Raw genomic sequence first — 19,782 nt, forward strand, 5'->3', positions numbered from 1 at the left:
GCAGATGCAGACAATATACATACTATTAAGATTCAAACATATATGTTAAATATAGGAGTTTCCAGAAATGATAAGATCAAACAAGCAGGATTCTTTTCACAGCTGCTGCCATTTAACAGTGGGCTTGCTAACATGGAGCTGGTAGCAGATTCATGCTCTATCTTATCCACAGGCTGCAGAGAATACAAAAACAGCATTCTAAAGGATAGCTGCACAACCCCTTCAACAATGCCCTCTAAGGCTGTCTAGTCTGGCTGCCCTCTACTGTTTTTATTTGGAATACTGCTTATACCTCATGAAAGTCCCTCCACTTTGGTGAAGTTTCAAAGGTAGAAGTGAAGGATCTATTTGGTACACCAGGATCCTGCATGATTTTACCACAGTATTCCTCTCCTGGTTTGGCACCTGTCATGATTTTAACAGATGGCTTGGAGGTTCCTGTTGTTCATATGACAGATGAATGGATGGATACAAATGTGGATATTCTCCTGCTTTCCAGATGATACTTGCTAGCTATACCCACAACAGTGGCAATTTTGATTCTCTCTTTACTCTAAAAAGTTCTAAAATGTATTGTATACCCACTCCAGAAGTGGGAGATGTTGCTGCAGGTCTCATATGCATATAGGGTATTCCATTTGGAGGATATCTTTGGTGGGAAAATGGAAACTCCTGGTTTCATGTGGAATTTACTGTTCCAGAAAAGAAGGATAGACTGTATGCATCACCCTTGAAGTTAACGATGGACTCTGCTTCAGCATAAACATGTCCGATCATAGAAAGCGAGCTCTTTATCTTTCTTACAGATAATTAGCATAAGGTACCAAATAATCTTCTGCATCCATCTCACATAATGACATAATGACGTTCATCTCAAATCTCCCACAATGTTGGATTTGTCAAACTTAACCTACTTGACTGTAGAGGACCTTCTGGGCATTCCACATGAATACTGTGGGAATACTCCTCTTTACTCCAGAGTTTTCATTTGCCCTGGCCATTCATAATTCTGTTCTTATTAGTTGCACTGTGTAAAACTGTCTTTGCAGGGGCAGAGTGATACCCTTCTCCTGACATCTCAGCTCCCAGTGATCCATTTCCACATCAGGGGCACATGGCAGCCCTTTTATCCACTTCCAATTTGAGTACTGACTAACAGCAGCACAAAGGCAGTGTGCTAACCCTGGGAAGCATAAACACCAAGTAGAAAAAAAAAATGTAGCACTGAACCAGATTGGCAGGCAATCTCAGGAGTCCAATGGAACTTATTTTCTTATATGAAAGGCAGGCTCTTCCTGCCTCCTACTTGGATATAACACTGTCTGCACACTTCGGGAATAATTATGAGACCTTTTATAATGACTCAAACTGGCCAATTAGCCCAGTGGTTAGAGCTAATAGTAACTCAAAATCTAAAAGGTACTTGGTGACTTTCCTAGCTATGGTCTCCAGTGGTTGCATGGGAGCCTACCTGCAGGTGTCATGGATACAGGCTTTCATTACTTTGCACAAGGGCTCTGTCCTTGAATTGGCACCTATGAAGCTGAGGGTATGACCCACAATCAGCTACCCTAGAGAACACTTCTACTGAGAAGACTTGGTTCTTATTGCTGAACAAATGAGCATTGATTCCTTGACCTCAATAATATTATATAAATGCACAGCTTTGGACTATTTGTTAGACATACAGCCAAATGGCTTGGGGAGGTGCTGATCTACAGTTCCCAATGCTGTGGTATATTGTTTGTTTGGGAATTTCTCTAGACACCTGATGTCTCCTTCAGAAAGTACCATTTAAAATCCAATTGAGGGAGTTCTCATCATGGCTCAGCAGAAACGAATCTGACTAGCATCCATGAGTATGCGGGTTCAATCCCTGACCCCACTCAGTGGGTTAAAGCTCTGGCGCTGCCTTGAGCTGTGGTATAGGTTGCAGACATGGCTCAGATCTGGTGTTGCTGTGGCTGTGGCTGTGGTATGGGCCAGCAGCTATAGCTCTGATGCAACCCCTAGCCCGGGAACATCCATATGCTGCATGTGTGGCCCGAAAAAGCAAAAATAAAAAAGAAAGAAAGAAAGAAAATCCAACTGATAGCTGTTCCAGATAAGGCATACATTTAGTGGGCCACCAGGAGTCACGGGTGGACTAAATGCAAATAAACCCTCACTTTTAGTTAAGTGGCTATGGAAGCTCTCCTCCTTCCTTCTTCCTTGAGGCCCATGAACAAGCCAGCTCAGTTACTGAGCTGGTTTGCAGAGGGGCAGCAAGAATTTTAGCACTGTTCCCTGGGCCCTGAGTATGTAGACCATGGCCCTTTGCATTCATATTCTGTAGTGCAGTTCCCAGGTCCAGAGGTCCTTTAATAAATATGTTGTGGCTTAAAGAAAGGCAATAAAGTTTTCTTAGACTAACCTAAAAACAAAGAGTTGTACAAAGGCATCTCTCTAGGAGTGCTCCTGTTGCTGGAGCAGCCTGTAGCTGCACAAATGCTAGTATAAGGCACATTCCTGCACAACTACCGTGGAGGCATGGGGATGCTGGGTGCTTTCAATGTTTCTTCTCTTAGGTTATCATTGCTGAGAAACTTTATTATTATTAGCACCATGTGTTTTGCTTGTGGTGTGGGTTTTCTTGCATCTTTCACAACATGAATTTAATTAATGTTTTTCTTTGGAGGTAATCCAAGATCTGATTATCATCTGTATGTAATATTCTCAATGATAATGATATTACAGGGATTTCTGGGAAAAAAAACCCTTGCATTTAAATTTTTAAATAGATCAATATTAAATCTAACTAACTTTATTAAGCACAGACTGTGCTTTTATAGAACTTTTAAAAAGTGATAAATGAGCAAAATATGATAATGTACAGTGTTAGCACTGTTTTAACATGCATTATCCATTTATTTTATGGTAGTTTCTACCAGCTGGCACTTACTCATCCTTATCAGCCTTGCCTCTCAGATACAATACTTGCCTATATTACATATGCTTTTGTTCTTTGTCTTCATATATGCTATATCTTTCCAATTAGATTATGAGCTCTTTGTGGAGAGAGATAGGTCAATTGATGCTTTTGTATTTCCATAGTACTTAATACAATGCACAGTACAGATGCATATTAAACACTTGATTACACTAGAATAGGAATCCGTATCTATTATTTGTGTTATGATTTCCATAGCACTTAGACTAATACGGCAGATGCACATTCATCAATGAATTAATAAAAACTTTGGGAGATTTATCTTTAAGAAAAAAAAATATTCCTACTTTTCTCCTGTACTGTGCAACCACAAATGCTAGTATAAGGTATAATTAATAGTTACATTTCATTTTGTAGCTCTTTTAAATAGGTCTATTATTTGACATGATCCTTATAATAACCGAAGAATTTATACAAAGCCTATTAAAATTCTATTGTAAAGAGGGAAATCAGGGTCTAGAGTGGCTAAGTGCTATGGCCTGAATGGAAACTGAGGTCTAATAACTACAAATTCAATCAATGCTATCTCATCAGAGGCTTACCATTTAAATGAAGTCTCCTATAAGCTATTTTTACTCTTATACCTTATAGACATTTAATTTTTTCCTTTCTTAATTAAAGCATTTTTAGTGCTCCTTTGGCACTAAAATTATTATGCTTAACACTATGGAGAATAAAAAGTTGTATATATGAGAATTATAAAATCCAAATAATATAAATAGTGTGTATGTCAATGTGCCAAGAGAATGGTATAATTATTTAGTTTTTAAGAGTTCACGTATTGTAAAAATTGGTTCCACTTAAATAAGCTAGGGGAAGAGTTTATAAAAGGCCTAGGATTAGAGCTGCATCAAGAAAGATAGGCAAAATTTAGATGTCTGAAGTAAAGGCAAATTAGCATTACATTGAACAGAATTTGGCAAAGTGCAGTAGGGAGGAATATGCATGTGCTGAGCAACAGTAAGTAGACTGGTCTATGTAAATTCATATTGCAGAACAGTGTAAAGATAGTTTGAAGTCAGGTTTATAGAGGGCCTTGAATGCCAGGTTACAAACATATTTATTATAACATCTTATAGGCAATAGAGAGTCATTCAAGGTTTTGGAGTAGAGATATGATATGATGACCAAATGCAAAGGAAGGAGGGGTTGTATAGAGAGAAGCTGAGGATAGTGACATAATCCAGACATAGATTGATTTCAGTAGTGTTGCAAAGAGACTGACTTCAGACATTTTGAAGGAAAAGTTAATGCCCTCTTAGATAAGTTCAGGTTTACGTGCCTAGGTCACTGAGAATGATGTGGCCCATCACTGAATTAAACAATATTTAATTAGTCTGAGGTAGGGCTCATGATTTTTTTTAAGCTCCTCAGAATGATTCATATTACAGCTAAGGCAGAGCCACTCACCTGGACATTTATTTACTCTTTAGCTTTACCAAGGCTCTGAACCTTCAAGTGACTCACAATTTTGTCATTTTACGTTAGATTTCTATGGATCATATGGTAGTTCTAGTTTTAATTTTTTGAGGAAGCTTTATTCTGTTTTCCAAAGTAGCTGCACAATTTATATCCCCATCAACAGGGCACTAGGGTTCGCTTTTCCCTACATCCTCCCTCACCTGCACTTGTTATTTTTTGTCTTTTTAGTAACAGTCATTCTGATAGGTGAGAGATGATATCTCATATGATTCTGATTTGCATATCCCTGATGATTTTTTTATTTTTAATTTTTATTTTGTTTTTTGTCTTTTTAGGGCTGCACCTGCGGCATATGGAGGTTCCCATGCTAGGAGTCTTTTTGGAGCTGTAGCTGCTGGCCTACCCCACAGCTACAGCAACACCAGATTAGAGCTGAGTCTGCGACCTACACTATAGCTCACGGCAATGCCAGATCTTTAACCCACTGAGCAAGGCCAGGGATCGAAACATGCATCCTCGTGGATCTTAGTGGGGTTTGTTAACCGCTGAACCATGAAGGGAACTCCCTTCTGTCCATTTTAAATCAGATTTTTTTTTTTCACTATTGAGTTGTATGAGTTCTTCATATATAATTTGCAAATATTTTCCTCCCATTCAGTAGGCTGCCTATTCATTTGCTCTACAGAAGCTTTTTTTTCTTTTGACTTTTGTCTTTTTAGGGCTACACCAGCGACTCAGGAAAGTTCCCAGGCTAGGGGTCTAATCATAGCAGCGGCTGCCAGCCACAGCCACAGCAATGCCAGATCTGAGCAACGTCTGTGACCTACACCACAGCTCATAGCAACAGTGGATCCTTAACCAACAATCGAGGCCAGGGATTGAACTCATGACCTCATGGATACTAGTCAGATTTGTTGCTGCCGAACCACATCAGGAACTCCCAGAAGGTTTTTAATATGATTAGTTCCACTTATTTATTTTTATTTATTATTTTAATTCATTTTTCATATTTCAAAATATTTTTATTTAAGTATTGTAAGCAAATGGTTAAAAAAAAAACCCACTACATTGTCCTCTTAAATCTACATCTACAGCAAATTTAAAAAAGAAGTAAAAACACATTTGAAGCCTCCAAGTACCCTCCTTGATTCCATCAGCTACTTCTGCCCTGAGAAAGGCAGAGAATGATTTTCACATATCATTCCAATACAGGATTTTATAATCTTACTTCATATAATTTGAATTTACGGGTAGTAGATTATCATGCAAAACATTAACAACACTGTCTATCATATGAAAACAATACTGACATGCCAGCCATTATTATTCTACACACATTAAATGCACTGTTTCATGAACTGCCCTGCCATCTATAAGATTTATATATATATATATATATATATTTTTTTTTTGTCTTTTGTCTTTTGTCTTTGTTGTTGTTGTTGTTGTTGTTGTTGCTATTTCTTGGGCCGCTCCCAAGGCATATGGAGGTTCCCAGGCTAGGGGTTGAATCGGAGCTGTAGCCACCGGCCTACGCCAGAGCCACAGCAACGCAGGATCCGAGCCGCGTCTGCAACCTACACCACAGCTCACGGCAACGCCGGATCGTTAACCCACTGAGCAAGGGCAGGGACCGAACCCGCAACCTCATGGTTCCTAGTCGGATTCGTTAACCACTGCGCCACGACGGGAACTCCAGATTTATATTTTTAAAAAGGGTGGTCCCATTGCAAAAAACAAAAAGCTTAAAAACAACTACTTTATTTGATTTCTGTTCTAGACATCTATACGATTAAGCAATCCTCTCTTACTAATGGACTGTTAAACCTCTACATGGCATGGATTATGTTTTATATATCTTTTAACCTCTTGCAGTACCTAGAAATAGCATATAGTGGGTAGTCAAAAAAAAAATGTGTTGAAAGACATTTTTGCTTCCATGTACCACCATGGGGCAATTAGCTGTATCTGAAGCCTATAAGCACCGATATAACATTTTAGCCCCTTTAAGAATTTAAACATATGGAAACGTCCAGATATTGAGTTCAGAAAAGTTCAATTCAGATGGTTTATTTTCTATTTAAAAAAAAATATTTTTGGCCATACCCATGACATGTGTAAGTTCATAGGCCAGGGATCAAACCTGTGCCAGAGCAGTGGCCCAAGCTGCAGCAGTGACAACACCTGATCCTTAACCCACCAAGTCATCAGGGAACTCTCCAGCACATAAACACATTATGTTCTGTGTGAGTTAATGTAACACAAATGGTGCCAGCAAAAAAGTAGTCTAAAGGTAGACTATCAGGAATTGTAGGGTAAAACAAAACACAAGAAAGGAAGAAGTTTAATGGAGGAGGACATGATCACAAATTTCAATAATGACCAAGATTTCAAGATGAATGAGGATTCTAATAAGGATCTTAGATTTAAGCAAATTACCTCCAGGGATACTGTCAGGAGGGATGTTTGTGGTCAAGCTTAAAGAATAAACCACATGCTGGAAAACTTGACAATGAGACAAAGGAGAAGTGGAATAGCACCTCTAAAGGAGAATACAGGTGGAAACCTTTGTTCACTAAACAAGAAAAAGAATAGTTTATGCTTGATATCAGGAAGAGTGGCAGAAGAAAAATCATGGACAGAGAAGGAATATTTAGCAGTGAAAGGGGCAATGTGAGTTCAAAAGGAATGTGAATCAAGGTTTTACAATGTTTATCCATAATGCACATCTGATTCTAGAAGCATAAAACATACTGAAGGAGTAACAGGGTTTTGTTGTTGTTGTTTTTTAAAATATGGTTTCTTATATTACTTTGTAACAGATTAATAGTTCCTACCTTCACCACTCTCCATGCCTTCTACAAAAATCCCCCCACACTGGGGAAGAATCCAGTACCGGCGTCTGTAACGATCCTGGCCAAACATCATCGAACGTAAAGAGTGAGAAGCGTCAAAGAGCTTCCTTCTGTACTGACTCTGTTGCTGTTAAAAAATGATGCATATAATTAAGGTATGGGTGTTAAGTGCTTTAAAAATTAATATAGAAGCGACTTTACTCTTATTATGCCTTTAGAGCAGATCAATTTCACTACTGGGGAAAAGACAGCAAAAGAGTTCAATATTACATGACTGACTCCAATTGCAATAACACTTATAAAGATAGAAATTTATTTTTAGGGTAACTGGAATATCTTTCTTGCAATGGATTAAAAAAGGAAGTTTTATTTTATCAGTTATCTTAGAGTAAAGCATGTCTCATACTTGATAGTAAACAATGTGATCAAGTATTTTACTGAGTCAAAGCAAATATGCTTAATCTATTGATTACAACATATAACAAATAATACTCATATATGTAACTGTCTATTTTTTTCCTTTTTGGCCACATCCATGGCACATGAAAGTTCCCAGGCCAGGGATCAAATCTAACCCATAGCTGTAACCTGTGCCACAGCTGCAGCAACACCAGATCCTTAACCCACCATGCCACAGTGGGAACTCCTATATTTGCCTATTTTTATACTGATACTGTAAATCTAGGTAACATATGATTAAATTTGGGAATAAATTTGTGATGAGTCTAACATGGATATAACCCACAAGTATCTCATAATATTAATCTCATAATATTTTTAAAATAAAAACTTCACTAATGCTATTGAAATTCAATTTTTAAGAAGTTCATAAATATGTATAGTTTATAAATCCAGTACCAATAAACCCCATAAACCTACTAATGTAAAATAAAACATAGGATGGTTAAACTATTAGCATGAAATTCAACCGAATTTTAAAAGTAATTAATTCCAAGAAATAAAACCATGCATTTATTAATTTTTTTTAAAAGAACTGAAGAATACAGGTGCTGGTTAAATTTAGTCCCATGTCTTAAGAGACAGGCTTTTAACCTTGGCATTAAACTTTTAAGGTTTGTGACAATGTATCCAGAGCTCATTTTCATTAGTTGCAAAAAGCTTTTTATTTATAGCAGCCAGAAAAATTAATCCTATACAAGGTGGATTTTTGAAACACTGCAAAAAAGAAAAAATGTAAACCGTAATCTGAAAAGTGCTTACTTTACTCAGTTTTTCAATCTGTTTTTCTAGCTCTTCAACACTTGCTGCTTGGTCACCTTCATCCTATACATGACAAAATACAGTATCATTTACCTGCTTTCAAGATGTATTTTTTTTCAATCAGTAAATATTTAATGAAAATCTCCTATATGCAAAGCACTAGAATAGGCACTATGAAAATGAGGAAGACCCAGTTCTTGCTCTCAATAAAGCTAATAATCTGGTAGGGAGACATATAAAACATTATACTAATAAATAAACTGCCAAATAGCAGAATGCTATAAGGACCTCAAGAAACGTATAGAGATTAAGAGTCATGGAGTACAGGGGATGGTGAGATTGCTTCCAGTAAGAATCTAAACCAAGAGACATTATATGGAAGAGGCTGTGTTTCATTTCACTGAAGAATCCTTAGGGATTGATCAATCAGAGAAAAGAGGATAGGGCATTTCAGAAAGTTTGACATAGCTTGACATGAAGAGGTAAGGTGGGAGATGAGGCAAAGATGAGTTTAGGGCTAAACTGTTTAGAGCTCTAAATGCTTGGCAATGGACAATAATACATTTTTTGAGGGGTATTAAACATCAGAACTATATTTTACAAATACTAATATGGCAATAGTTGTAAGATGGCCTGGAGGAGGGAAAGGAATACAACTGGCAAATCTAGTTAGGAGATTGCTGAAATGATTCAAGAAGAAAGGAGGATGTGGGCCTTACTAGGGTAAAAGTAAGAGAAAATGGAGAAAAGCAAATGATATAAGAGATATTACATAGAATTATGAAGTCCTGGTAACTCAGGGTTATGAGGCAGAGAGGGTGAGCAAGATAAAGAAAGGAGTAATTTATGATATTAAGGGCTTAAGTCTGGGAGACTGCAAAAGCATTGGTACCATTAACTGAAGGAGTCATTTTAGAGCAAAAAAGATGTTATATTTTGAACACACTGAGCTTTAAGGAGAAAAATAATTCTGACTACCTATAGTAGTGATTTCATAAATGGAAAGTTTGTATTTCATATGAATGAAAATATGAAATTTTTCATTCTAGTTAATGAATATAGCAAAGTTAACCCCAAAGTATATGTTCAGAGGGAAAGCATGAAGTAATAGAAGGTTTATGTGCTTCTTTAGATCTCGGCTGCACTGTTTCTTTCGTTTTTTGGTCTTTTTAGGCCTCTCCCATGGCATATGTAAGTTCCAAGACTAGGGGTCAAGTTGGAGCTGTAGCCACTGTCCTAAACCACAGCCACATCAACGCACGATCTGAGGTGTGTCTTCGACCTACACCATAGCTCATAGCAATTCCGGATCCTTAACCCACTGAGTGAGGCCAGGGATCAAACTTGTGTCCTATTAGAGTTCGTCAATTGCTGAGCCACAATGGGAACTCCATCGGTTATACTATTTCACATAGGCAAATCATTTAACTCTATTTCCTAATCTGTAAATTGGTGATAACATTATCTTTTGATTATACTAACTGTCAAATGGGATTTTTGTGAGACTTAAATAAGAACAGGTCTGAAAGTAACTGAGTCCCTTCCATGTAATGTGTAAATAAGCTTACTTTCTGTCTTTCTGAAAATTGTACTTTAATAAGAAGATACAGGTACATCTCAGGTTTAAAAAACATAAGAGCTTGTTTTTGAGGTTCACTTTCTATTAGCTTAAAAAAAAGTCACACAGTCACCAAACACTCTCACAAATACATTATTTCTAGACCAGTACTGTTATCTCCCTAATAAAAGAGAGTGAAAGGAAAACCTCAATAGTTTTACTGTTTTCTATCATTTATCCCCTTCCTATCCAAATTTCGGAGACCAATTTACAAAGGTACTAGGCATATTATTTATGCCAACAGTAACATGATTTCTATTTAAAAGAGAATGATAACCCTTAAATCTTGACTCTTTAATTAAATAGGTGTTTAAGAGCTATATGATTCTAAAGTGATCATTTGAGCAGTAGGATAAAGTTTGATAATTTGCTTGTGTAAACATCAATTCAATTAACAAATATTTGGATAAGACATCAAAGTAGCTATGTATCAGCTGATTTAACTGCCATTTCTAAGACTTTTCTTATGATGAAAAACAAGTAAAATGTCTCTAAAGTTTTATTTAAAGGCATTTTGGCTACGAGTCCTCATAATTTTAAGGGATATGAAGGAATCTGAAAGGCTAGAGAGAAGGGCAACAAAAACAAAACTAAGAACCCAGACTCTACCCCTGCCATGGTTCTCCATGGTTCCCTGTGGTTTCCCAAACAAAAAAGAAGCCAGTTATATGTCTCTATAAGGCTTATGTCTCTGTAAGGTTAAAGCTCATGCAGATTTCAACACAAACCTAAGAATCAGGAAAAGACTCCATGTGTTGAAGGAATGAAGAGTAAAGAGATGAGGGAATCATTCTCGAGACGAAGGGTTGTGACTTAGTCTCGGGGTAGTATCTTTGAATTGAAAGGGATCACATGGGTCTCAATGAAAAATCTCCTGCAGTTAATCCTTTTAGGAGGATAACTACTGACCCTCTACCCATACTTTAATCAAGAGGCCAAACTTATTTTTGCAGGAATAAATGTGCCTATTTTATCAATCAGGTTTATTAAATAGTTAAAATGTGATTTTATTAGGAAATGGCCAAGTGGCTACCAGTTCTTGATTGTAAAGAAAATCACCGAAGTCCTTTAAAGGAAATACTAATTTGGTTTCTTAGGTCCCAAAATAGTCATTATTTTCAAATGTTTTTAAACTCTTTTCTCATGTTAATAACAAGACACACATCTGCCAGGATTTTGATCAATGAAACCCTACAATCTAATTAACTCTGTAATTCAACATTCATAAAAAAAACTACTTGAAATGATACATCTGGTCTAAAAATATTAATAATGATTTTTAAATTATTACTACTTATTTTTCATAGCTTTATCACTCTTAAAGAAAAAAAAACATTAGTTTGATAATTCTCCATGTGAAAAGAACCAAGTGAAATAAATAATTTCTGTAAATAAATTCTAATTTAGTGGGATGACTACCCAGTAGAATACATTGAAATCCCAACACAAAGCTGTCAAGTTTATGAGTTAATGCCTTAAGACAATTTACAATATTAAGCGCTAAAAAGGGATGTTAATGCTGTAAAAAGGTGATTAATATTGGTCAGAGAAGTTTTAACGCCTGCTATGGAAGCAGCTCCACTTGCAAAATGAAGTAGATTGGTTATAAACAGTACCATTTCGGGGGTAATTACAATTCTGATACCCAAATTATATAACCTTCACACTATTTGTCATGGCATGAAAATATTTGATCAAGTGATTTCAAAAGTACAACATTATGAAGTAATAATTTCTGCGAGAAATTTCAGTGTAATCTCTCCTTTCAGCCTAATACTCTTAAAAGAAATAAAGATGCCCACTCTCACCACTGCTCTTCAACGTAGTTTTGGAAGTCCTAGCCCCAGCTATTAGACAAACAAAAGAAATAAAAGGCATCCAAATAGGAAGAGAAGAGATAAAACTGTCACTGTATGCAGATGACATGATACTATACATAGAAAACCTTAAGGACTCAACCCCAAAACTACTTGAACTGATTCATAAATTCAGCAAAGTAGCAGGATATAAGATCAACATTCAGAAGTCAGTTGCATTTCTGTATACCAGCAATGAAATATTAGAAAAGGAATACAAAAATACGATACCTTTTAAAATTGCACCTCACAAAATCAAATACCTCGGAATACACCTGACCAAGGAGGTAAAGGACTTAAGTGCCAAGAACTATAAAACTTTCATCAAAGAAATCAAAGAAGATGTAAAGAAATGGAAAGATAGTCCATGTTCCTGGATTGGGAAAATCAATATTGTAAAAATGGCCATACTACCCAAAGCAATCTACAGATTCAATGCAATCCCTATCAAATGACCCATGACATTTTTCACAGAACTAGAGCAAACAATCCAAACATTTATATGGAACCACAAAAGACCCAGAATCGCCAAAGCAATCCTGAGAAACAAAAACCAAGCAGGAGGCATAACTCTCCCAGACTTCAAGAAATACTACAAAGCCACAGTCATCAAGACAGTGTGGTACTGGTATCAAAACAGAAGACAGAACAGAATAGAGAACCGGGAAAAAAATCCTGACACCTATGGTCAATTAATCTTTGACAAGGGAGGCAAGAACATCAAATGGGAAAAAGAAAGTCTATTCAGCAAGCATTGCTGGGAAACCTGGACAGCTGCATGCAAAGCAATGAAACTAGAACACACCCTCACACCATGCACAAAAATAAACTCAAAATGGCTGAAAGACTTAAATATACGACAGGACACCATCAAACTCCTAGAAGAAAACATAGGCAAAACACTCTCTGACATCAACATCATGAATATTTTCTCAGGTCAGTCTCCCAAAGCAATCGAAATTAGAGCAAAAATAAACCCATGGGACCTCATCAAACTGAAAAGCTTTTGCACAGCAAAGGAAACCCAAAAGAAAACAAAAAGACAACTTACAGAATGAGAGAAAACAGTTTTAAATGATGCAACTGACAAGGGCTTAATCTCTAGAATATATAAACAACTTACACAACCCAACAGCAAAAAAGCCAATCAATCAATGGAAAAATGGGCAAAAGACCTGAATAGACATTTCTCCAAAGAAGATATTCAGATGGCCAACAAACACATGAAAAAATACTCAACATCGCTGATTATAAGAGAAATGCAAATCAAAACTACCATGAGATATCATCTCACACTAGTCAGAATGGCCATCATTAATAAATCCACAAATAACAAGTGCTGGAGGGGCTGTGGAGAAAAGGGAACCCTCCTACACTGTTGGTGGGAATGTAAACTGGTACAGCCACTGTGGAGAACAGTTTGGAGATACCTTAGAAACCTATCCATAGAACTTCCATATGACCCCCCAGTCCCACTCTTGGGCATCTATCCGGACAAAACTCTACTTAAAAGAGACACGTGCACCTGCATGTTCATTGCAGCACTATTCACAATAGCCAGGACATGGAAACAACCCAAATGTCCATCGACGGATGATTGGATTCAGAAGAGGTGGTATATATACACAATGGAATACTACTCAGCCATAAAAAAGAATGACATAATGCCATTTGCAGCAACATGGATGGAACTAGAGAATCTCATCCTGAGTGAAATGAGCCAGAAAGACAAAGACAAATACCATATGATATCACTCATAACTGGAATCTAATATCTAGCACAAATGAACATCTCCTTAGAAAAGAAAATCATGGACTTGGAGAAGAGACTTGTGGCTGCCTGATGGGAGGGGGAGGGAGTGGGAGGGATCGGGAGCTTGGGCTTATCAGACACAACTTAGAATAGATTTACAAGGAGATCCTGCTGAATAGCGTTGAGAACTTTGTCGAGATACTCATGTTGCAACAGAAGAAAGGGTAGGGGAAAAAAATGTAATTGTAATGTATACATGTAAGGATAACCTGACCCCCTTGCTGTACAGTGGGAAAAGAAAAAAAAAAAAAAAGAAAAAGAAATATTATTGATAAGGCCATCAAACTAAAAAAAAAAAAAGAAATAAAGCTCACTATAGTGATTTTTATCATTCTGGTTTAAAATATAACATTGGAGAGGAATTTATGAAAACATTTTGCATTTATGCTATTTTTACTTGAGAATTGTGAAGGACGTGGTCTTATAAATTCCTCTAAGTTATTATCCAGATTTAGTAAAAAATTCAGTAATTTGTCATTGGTCTTGATTAGATATTATTTTCACACATTCCATCAATACATTCATCTCTCTAAGCCTTCTTTATTTCTCCAGCAATACTGAGTTGATACATCAAGAAAGGAAGGGAGTTCTTTCTAGACTTCTTTAGCTGAATACTCCTGGCATTGAGGGTATAAGGCTGTATATTGTTTTTTGAATGCCATTCTGCAACCTATCAATATTTCTAGCATTATTTTCTGGTAAAAGTTAAACATTAACCTTTATCTCCCTTTTATACATGTCTATTTCCATGTATGGTAGCTACCCTTAAACACACACACACACACACACCCCTTTATATCCTTGCCTTCTTTCCTTTAGCCTACTCTTTAGAACTAGCCCTACCCCCTTACCTTAATTGAATCTCCTCCAATATCTTTAGGGATCTTCTTCCATTAGTTATTTTCTTCGTATCTTAAATTGTCAATGCACCTCTCTGACATTATTGACTCTTTCCCTTTAATCAAAAATCATCTCAAGTCTTTCACATATGAAAAATTCTTGGTCTTTGTCCTCTTCTAGGAACTACCCTTTCTTCTGAGGCACAATGCTCGAAACACCCATATTCACTTTCTTACTTTCTATTGTTCTTAATCAATCATGGCTTGGCTTCTTTTTTAACCCCTCTAACAAAATGATGCTGCCTCTGGTTAACAATAACCTCTGTGCAGCCAAATCCAGTGAACACTTTCAGTCCTCATCACACTAGACTCCTGCTCCCTTATCACTCCCTCCTTTTAAAAATGTTCATTTAAAAATTTTTTATTATTACATGTGTAGAAAAGAGTTAATATTGTAAGCCTTTAAAAGGTCAGCTTACAAGGTTGGCCCTTAGCTGGTGTCTTGATTTTGGAAGGTTCCCCCATCCTAGCTGATGATAGCTCACTGGATCTAAATTGTGATAACAATGTGGTTTATACGGAACACTTGTTTTTTCTTCTAGGAGTCTGGAATTTTGGCACATGCTATGCAGAGCCAAAATTCTATGTGACAGCCCCTAATAAAAAGTCTGGGCACAGAGACTCTAATGTGATTCCTTAGAACACAACATTTCACACGTGTCACAACTCACCAGCCCATCCTGTGTGACTCCACTGGGAAAAGACTCTTGGACTTTGACCCATATGCCTTTCTCATTGCTAGTTCTGCTTTGTTTCTTTTTACTGCTAGAACTTATAGCCATAGCATGACAGGTGCTGAGTTCTATGAGGCATCCTTGTGAATCACTTTGACTGTGGAAGTGGTCTTGGTCTTGAGAATCCCTGACCCACTACAGAAAGTTTCTAACTTTTTGTTCTTCTTCTCTAAGAAGTCTTATGAGCTCTTCTTAAATACTGACATTCCCTAAGATTCCAACCTCAGTCCACAGTTGAATCAATAAAACAATCCTCCTATGCAAACTTATCCCGCTTAATAGTTTAAACTATTGTCTATGTGCTAATAACTTCCAGACTATATATATATATGTATGTATGTATATATATATACATACATACATATATATATATACATAGTCTTTTCTAGGGCCGCACCCATGGCATATGGAGGTTCTCAGGCTAGGGGTCGAATCGGAGCTGTAGCCACCAGCCTACTCCACAGCCACAGCAACTTGGGATCCAAGCCACATCTGCAACCTACACCACAGCTCATGGCAACGCCGTATCCTCAACCTACTGAATGAGGCCAGGGATTGAACCTGCAACCTCATGGCTCCTAGTCGGATTTGTTAACCACTGAGCCACGACGGGAACTCCAGGATTCATATTCTTAAATCCAACTGACTGCTGAACTTCTGCGGAGGCATCTCAAAGTCAACATGTCTGAAATAAACCTACCATCATTTCCTGTCTGAGTTATCTGTTCCATATTCCCTCCCCTTCCATCATCTATTTACTCTACTCCTTCTGACTTCTCTATCTCAGTTAATGGCAACAAAAGCAAGTAGTCCCCAAGCCAGAGAGCTGGAATCAGGCCCACCTCTCCCTCCATCAACCTATGCAGTCCATCTTCAAATACTATTCATTTTCCTCCTCAACATTTATTGTCATTTCCTTCCATTGGTCTGGTTTCAGACCCCTCACAAATCACCTAAACTACTGCAATACCTCCTGACTAATCTTCCCATCTCTGATCTTGCCCTAACCAAATCTATTTCTAATCTTCCACAGAGCTGCCACAGTGAGCTACTTAAAAAATTAAGTCTGATTATGTCATTCGCTCACTTATCGCTTCAATGGCTTTCTATCACCACAAAACTCTAAATTCCTAGTTCACAATTGTTGCATATGAGGCTCTCTATTCACACTAAAGCACATGTAAGTTCCTTAAAGCATACTGTGGTTTCAAGGCTTCTGTGTCCTTAGTCATGCTATTCTCTCTGCTTGGAAGATTTTTCTATGGATTCCTGGACTCTTTTCTAGGTTAACTTTCAGCCCAACTTGTAGCCTCAGCGAATGAGTCTTTGTGAAAATTTATTCCTCAGAAAGGTTAAACGTCCTTCCTTCATACCTGCCTAGCATATTGTAAATACTGTTACCAAAGCAGTTAACACATATACATTATATTTTCTTATTGTAAATCTCCCTCAGTGAGACTGTAAATTGAGAGGGAACTTTCAGTGCTTTATTCATCTTTGATCAAAAGAGCCTAGAGGTAGGCACTTTAATAAACTGGGATTTGAGAAACACTAGTTTCACTAAACCCAGCAACACTTTTAAGGCATGAAGTATTATGCAAAATAAATGTAGATTGCATGGTAATAGAATGAAAAAGGATATCTAAAATTAAGAATCTGTACAGTTCTTTGGAAAACTCTCAAGTCATTACACAAACAGGAAAATTTAACTTTGTTTATTCAAGCTAAGTGCTTTCTATGTATAGATATTGTGTTTAACATTTACCTAGAAATCACAAAAAAACTTTGAGATGAATATTATAATGTTCGGTTTTCAGATGAACAAACTGAGTCAAAGGTCACAATGGAATTCAAACCCAAATCCATTTGACTTCAAATTCTGTGTTATTTTTCAATGTCATATAGTATTAGTTAAGTATTAAAATCAACTTAAATTTGATTACCTCATCTTCACAGATCTCAGTCTTCTTTCCTTTTTTGTCTTCTTTATCTTCTTCTTCCTCCTCATCTTCATCAGCTTGGTCATCACTATCATCGTCATCATCATCGTCATAATCACTATCTCCTCCCTTCCTTCTACGCTTGCGTCCTGGAGTGGGTGTGCCCAAAGGATGCTGTTCTTCTCCAAGATCAATGCCACTTGAAGTGTCTCTTTTACCTGTTTTCTTTGCATGAATGATTCTGAGCCTATAAATATGAAAAAATGATGATACGGAAGAAAAGGTTTCCCTCTATACTTTTAAAGAGCATACTATGAATTTTATGCAAAAATACCTTATAGCATTTCTCATAGTCATCAATAAATCAATGACAGTAAAAATTAGAATTAAGGGAAGTTCCCATCGTGGTACAGCAGAAACAAATCTGACTAGGAACCATGAGGTTGTGGGTTCGATCCCTGGCCTTGCTCAAAGGGTAAAGATCCGGCATTGCTGTGAGCAGTGGTGTCAGTCACAGACGGATCCCGTGTTGCTGTGGCTGTGGTATAGGCCGGCAGCTGTAGTCCAATTAGACACCTTGCCTGGGAACCTCCATATGCCGTCGGTATGGCCCTAAAAAAGCAAAAATAAATAAATAAATAAATAAATAAATAAAATAAAGGAATATTACATTTCTAAAATATAAACATTTTAGAATTTAAATTTCTAAAACATTAAATTTAAGAAATATTTCCCCAGGAGTTCCCGTTGTGGTGCAGTGGTTAATGAATCCGTCTAGGAACCATGAGGTTGTGGGTTCGGTCCCTGCCCTTGCTCAGTGGGTTAACGATCCAGTGTTGCTGTGAGCTGTGGTGTAGGTTGCAGATGTGGCTCGGATCTGGCGTTGCTGTGGCTCTGGTGTAAGTCGGCAGCTACAGCTCCAATTCGACCCCTAGCCTGGGAACCTCCATATGCCGTGGGAGTGGCCCAAGAAATAGCAAAAAGACAAATAAATAAATAAATAAATAAAATAAAATAAAATAAAACAAATAAAGGAAAAGGAAAAGAAAAAAAAAAAGAAATATTTTCCCAGAAATTACAGAATATACTAACTTTAAAGAATTATTCTGGATATCTTTTTGGAATTAGAATACATTAAAAAAAAAAACTGAAAAGATTAATTCTAGTGATGGCCAAGTGATAATTCCTGATCCTATACTATCTGAATAAATAAATTTCAATTCAAATTACAGCCGAAAAACTATCCTTTTAACATAGAAGTAGAATAACCTTAGCATTATATTTCCTGTCAGGAAGGTAATTAGGTTTCAAAGCTGACACATTTGGATAGGTTAGACTCTGTAAAAGCAAACTTTAATTAGAAAGTAATTAAGAAAAAAAAAAAGGGGTGGTTCCAACCAGATTCCACTTATGACAAAAGTAACATGATAGCAACAACAACCTTAGAATATGCAATTCCTTGCCTTTGAAAGAAAAAAGATAAACTGATATTCTTTTAAGTTTGAAGCATGTGAGCTCAATTAATCTCCTATCTTTTGTACATTAAAAATTCTGGCCCTGAATTTTATTAATTTCATACCTCAGCTTAAGCTTTAATTTTCTAATTCTTAGATGAAATAACGTTTAAATTCTATCTTTGCAATTTGTATGTTTTACTCAGGAATTTATAAAAACAGAAAATAGTATATTAATTTAAATAAAAGCAGGACTTACTTGCGGAGTTTACCTTCTACAACCCATTTATCTCTCCTCAAGTTTGACATATAATCAATATTCTTGTCGATTTCACTGCCAATGCAAAAGTTTATTAGAAGACATAAACTTAATCCACTATGCAATATATTAAATTAGTAAGCAAAGTGATGCAGTTTTTTGGCAAGTAAAAATGATTGCCAATGAATGATGGCAAAAACAAATGAAAATTATATTAATACGTAGATAATAGATGTATAGAAAACTTAGAATGTCCAGCAATGGTAGAAATGCCTGGCTCTGAAATATCTGAATTGTTTCTTTTCCTAGAAAGGTAAAGGAGTAAAAGTAACATAATTAAAATCTGTAAAATAATGAATAGCAAGAATAAGAGGAACATGGATTTGTTCACCAAATCTTCAAATACTAGAGTGCAGGACTTACTTTGACTCTTAAATGAGACTAGGTATTTTTTTTTAAAGTACTAATCAGTACACAATAAATAATATTAAGTTTGTATTATCACATAATAAAAAGTAGGTGGATAATTCTACAAATGAGTAGTAAGGAAAATCAGGTAGTCATGTATCGACAAAAGATAAAAGAAAAATTCTGGGTTCTTGCAATAGTGCTGGATTCTGGAGCAATATGTAGCAAGAAAAAAATTTACATTTCAGTATACAAATAAATAACAAAATAACTAAATTAACAAAAAGGGTCACAAAGATTGTATGCAGTATGAT

The 19,782-nt window shown here is 36.5% G+C and overlaps 1 protein-coding gene across 19 annotated transcripts in view; it reads right to left on the reverse strand.

Annotated features, from left to right (window-relative positions):
* Window positions 1-19,782, reverse strand: part of BAZ2B (bromodomain adjacent to zinc finger domain 2B) — a 399,019-nt gene that overhangs the window by 30,965 nt on the left and 348,272 nt on the right. For all 19 annotated transcript variants that reach the window (XM_047772695.1, XM_047772694.1, XM_047772692.1 and 16 more), the window contains 4 exons: window positions 19,061-19,135; window positions 17,351-17,594; window positions 8,488-8,550; window positions 7,249-7,393 (listed from right to left, as the gene is read on the reverse strand). In XM_047772695.1, coding sequence (XP_047628651.1) covers window positions 7,249-7,393; window positions 8,488-8,550; window positions 17,351-17,594; window positions 19,061-19,135 — 527 coding nt within the window. The remainder of the gene's footprint in view (window positions 1-7,248; window positions 7,394-8,487; window positions 8,551-17,350; window positions 17,595-19,060; window positions 19,136-19,782) is intronic.

The sequence above is a fragment of the Phacochoerus africanus genome, chromosome 3, assembly GCF_016906955.1.
Source record: "Phacochoerus africanus isolate WHEZ1 chromosome 3, ROS_Pafr_v1, whole genome shotgun sequence".
Classification (NCBI taxonomy): domain Eukaryota; kingdom Metazoa; phylum Chordata; class Mammalia; order Artiodactyla; family Suidae; genus Phacochoerus; species Phacochoerus africanus.